The following is a 3,676-nucleotide window of genomic DNA, read 5'->3' on the forward strand; positions in this document are numbered from 1 at the left end:
AAAAAAAAAAAAAAAAGATGGTTTCTTTTATTTATTTATTTTTGACTCACTCTGTTGCCCAGCAAAGATGGTTTATTCTTGAGCCAACCTTGAGGATTCCAGCCCAGGCACACCTATCCTCGGGAGGTTCTAAGAATGTGTGCCCACCATTCATCCTGATGGCCTATAAGGTCCTACATGATCTGACTTCTGCCTAACTCTGACTTTACTCTCCACTTTTCTAATGATCACTAAGTTTCACTTATACTGACCTGCTTTCTGTTCCTAGAACATGCCAAGCCTGTTTCCTTCTTGGGGCTTTTTAACCTACTCTTCCTTCTTCCCCTGGTTCTTATCTAGACTAACTCCTTCTCATTTTTCAGATCTCAGTTCAAATTCTCCTCCTCAGAATATTCTTTCACAATCACTATATCTAATCTTGTGTTCCCCCAAACATTTAATTTTCCATTATTTTATACTCCTGTTTATTTTATAATGGTACTCATCGCTAGTTGAAATCATATTTATGTTTACCCATTCTGTCTCCTCCCCTCTAGAATGTAAGCTTACAAGGCCAGGACCCCTATCCTGCTAATTGCTGAATCCCTAGTGCCTAATACAATGCCTGGAACATTGCAGTCCTCAAATAAATTAATGAATCATCAATCCCCTGAGACCAGGCATTGAACTTCCTGTTCCTTATTTCCTAATCCTCTTAGGGAAGGACCCAGGCATGCATCTTCCCTCCATCCCATCCCCATCCTCCCCACCCAGGGGGAGGACTCACTTAGCAAAGGGGATGAAGTTATCTCCATCTTCCTGTAGCTGCATGACTGAACTGGACTGGGTAGCTAGACTGAGTCTCCTCTTTGGTGCTGGGAGGATAATGGAGAAGGAATCATTCACTCATGAATGATTGGCATATTGGCTGTAGGGATGAGACCAGTAGCAAATCTAGAGAGACTGGAAAGAGAATGTGTGGATCCTGAAAAAGGAAAAAGCGCTTAAAAGTTATTTCTAGTGCTGGACTATTAATTGGACACACAAGTTGAAGACAGTAAGCTCAAAAAGAGTGGATGGTAAAAGGTACATGAGAAAGCAGACTTTTTGAAGCTACATGTACAGAGTAAGTAAAATTTACGGATGACAGTTAAGTGACTTGATTGGTGATATAGAATGATGAAGTAAAAAAAGGATGACAAGTGGAGAAATTGGATGGGGCAGAGGCATTTAGGGGTAGTTAGAGAAGTGGCAGACTTGAGGGTTGGAAAATGAATCAGGTATGAGTAGTTAGTGAAAATTAAGCGTGGACAGAGTGGTCAGTTGGTGATGGGGGAGGAGGTAATTTGGAATGTCTATGGATAAAAAGAGCAGAGTAATCAGTTACACAGAGCCAGAATTAGAGACTGCCAAGGATGACCCAAGAGCCAGGAGGGGTAGGTAGATAGAAACAGTAGATAAGTGGCTCATGCCTATAATCCCAGCACTTTGGGGAGCTGAATTGAGAGGATTTCTTCAGCCCAGGAGTTCGAGACCAGCCTGGGCAACATAGTGAGACCTCATCCCTACAAAAAACTAAAAAATTAGCTGGATGTGGTGATGTGCACCGGTAGTCCCAGCTACTCAAGAGGTGGAGGCAGTCCGGGCTCGGTGACTCAGCCTGTAATCCCAGCAGTTTGGGAGGCCAAGTTGAGTGAATTGCCTGAGCCCGCTGGTTCAAGACCAGCCCGGGCAATTGGGCAAGATTTCATCTCTACAATAAATAAAAAATTAACCGGGTGTGGTAGCATGCGCCCGTAGTTCCGGTTACTTGGAAGGCTGAGGCAGAAGGATCGCCGGAGCCCAGCATATCGAGGCTGCGGTGGCCATGAGCATGCCACTGCACTGCGGCCTGGGCAACAGTGAGACTCCAACTAAAAAAAAAGCGGAGGCAGGACTGCCTAGCCCAGAAGGTAGAGGCTGTGGTAAGCCATGCTCCTGCCACACTGTGCTCCAGCCTTCATGACAAAGTTAAAAACAAAACAAAACAAAAAGCCAGATAGGAGAGTGCATGCAGGTTGCGTAAAGGACAGAAAAAGTCCAATGGAAGCGGTAAGAGGTGAACTACCATTTATCCAATGGAAACTAGGGATGGGCTGAGAAAGCAGCGAGGCAAAAGTGGACAGAGGAGTATTTCAGACTGAAAGGGCAGGCGGCGTCCAAGCGGGATGTCCTGACTCAGAAGGGGGTCAGCAGAACTCAGGGGGCAGCTAGGAGCTGTGGGCGTTCAGGCCTCAGGTAGTTGGGCTGAGACCCACGGGGCAGAGCAGCGCTTCAGGAAGCCAGGCAGGACCCTCCACGGCTGACCTGGGGCAGCCAACCCACGCCTGGGCGGCAGATAGGGACCCGAGGGGCCAGGCTGGGGCTGCGGAGCGCCTGACGTGGTGGCGGCGTAGCTCCGCGTTCGGGAAGCGGCGCCGGCCTCAAAGGGCTCAGGGGACCCCGGGCAGGTGCACTGGGGCGTGACCAGACCTCCCGGGGCGGCCGAGCCTGAGGGCATAATTGGGGGCCTGAGGCGCCCCTCTGGCCCCGAGGTAGGGGGCCGATACATCTGGGGCCTCAGGGCGCCAGGCTAGGTCGGCGGGGTGGTCTGGGCCTGAGAGGGCAGCCCCGACCTGAGGAGGCACCCGGGCCTGAGGGCTGTTGGGTCTGAGGCGGCGGACGGGGCTGCCGGAACTGCCGAAGTGGAAGGCCAGGCGGGGACGGAGCGCTCGAGTGGCCACGCCACTGCCGACCGCACTTGGCCCCAGCACCTGAGGCGGCTGCGCCGCGGACTCCGGAACGACGGGCCGGGCGGGGAGGAGGACCGCGGCTGCGACAGGAGCCGCGGGAGGAGCCGGCCGGCGTCGCGCGCCTGGGGGCGTGGCCTGAACCAGACCGCCTCCTGGGCGGGCCGGACGGGCGGCCCTGCCCCCTGGGCGCGCCTCCGACGGCGGCGACGTGCGCGGGTCTCGGGCCTGGGTTCCCTTCGGGGAGTACCCTGTACGTTTTCCCCCCACTTCTCCTCGGTTGCCTGGAACCGTCCCGAGTCGCGGCGTCCTGTTCCCTTTTCTGCGTCCGCAAGTGCGTCTGCGTCCCGGTTCGGTGGGACCCACAGTCCGAGAGCATTGTCCCTTTAATAAGAATAGCCTAGGTTGCTCCCGGTCCCTTCTCGGGACGGCGCGCGCTCGCCTGCCCGCGCGCGCGCGCGCGCGTCCGCCCGCCCGCCCGTCCCCCGCCCCAGCTCGCGCTGCCCGGGCGGGCGCCGGCCGCTGGCGCCGCTACTGCTGCCGCCCCCGGGGCGCAAGTCCTCCGCCCGCCGCCCGGGGACCCGGCGAAGGGCGGAGGCAGCCCCGAACCGGCCCGGGATCTCCCCCGCTCCCGTCTCACGCTTTCCGGAAAGTTTGTCCTTTTGCACTCCGCCGAGCTGCTCCGGGGGCCCCGCCGCGACGAGGTGAGAGCTGGGGGGAAGGGGGGAGGGAAGGGACGCCTCGGAGGAATGTGCCGGCTTGGGGGCCGGGGAGCCGGGGTCCTGTTTGCACGTCCCAGCGGGGCATTCTAGGCTCGAGAGCCAGGATCATGTGCTGTTTGTCCCGTGGAGGCGCAGAGAGGTGCCAGGCCCGGGGCGGCCGCCGGTTGGCTGGACAGGAGGACGGGGTCCGCATGGCCGCCCAGAGAG

General features: G+C 56.4%; 2 protein-coding genes across 3 annotated transcripts in view; one reads left to right on the forward strand and one right to left on the reverse strand.

Annotated features, from left to right (window-relative positions):
* The window catches only part of INCA1 (inhibitor of CDK, cyclin A1 interacting protein 1), a 5,608-nt gene extending 4,798 nt beyond the window's left edge, over positions 1-810 (reverse strand). For both annotated transcript variants that reach the window (XM_008065939.1, XM_008065938.1), the window contains exon 1: positions 767-810. In XM_008065939.1, the coding sequence (XP_008064130.1) occupies positions 767-810 (44 nt within the window). The remainder of the gene's footprint in view (positions 1-766) is intronic.
* Positions 811-3,237: 2,427 nt separating this feature from the next.
* Positions 3,238-3,676, forward strand: part of KIF1C (kinesin family member 1C) — a 27,229-nt gene continuing 26,790 nt past the window's right edge. The window contains exon 1 of the mRNA XM_008065942.2: positions 3,238-3,451. The gene's annotated coding sequence lies outside the window, so the exon portion shown is untranslated. The remainder of the gene's footprint in view (positions 3,452-3,676) is intronic.

This window comes from Carlito syrichta, unplaced genomic scaffold (assembly GCF_000164805.1).
Source record: "Carlito syrichta isolate Samal-C Ts95f unplaced genomic scaffold, Tarsius_syrichta-2.0.1 Scaffold308820, whole genome shotgun sequence".
NCBI classification, from domain to species: domain Eukaryota; kingdom Metazoa; phylum Chordata; class Mammalia; order Primates; family Tarsiidae; genus Carlito; species Carlito syrichta.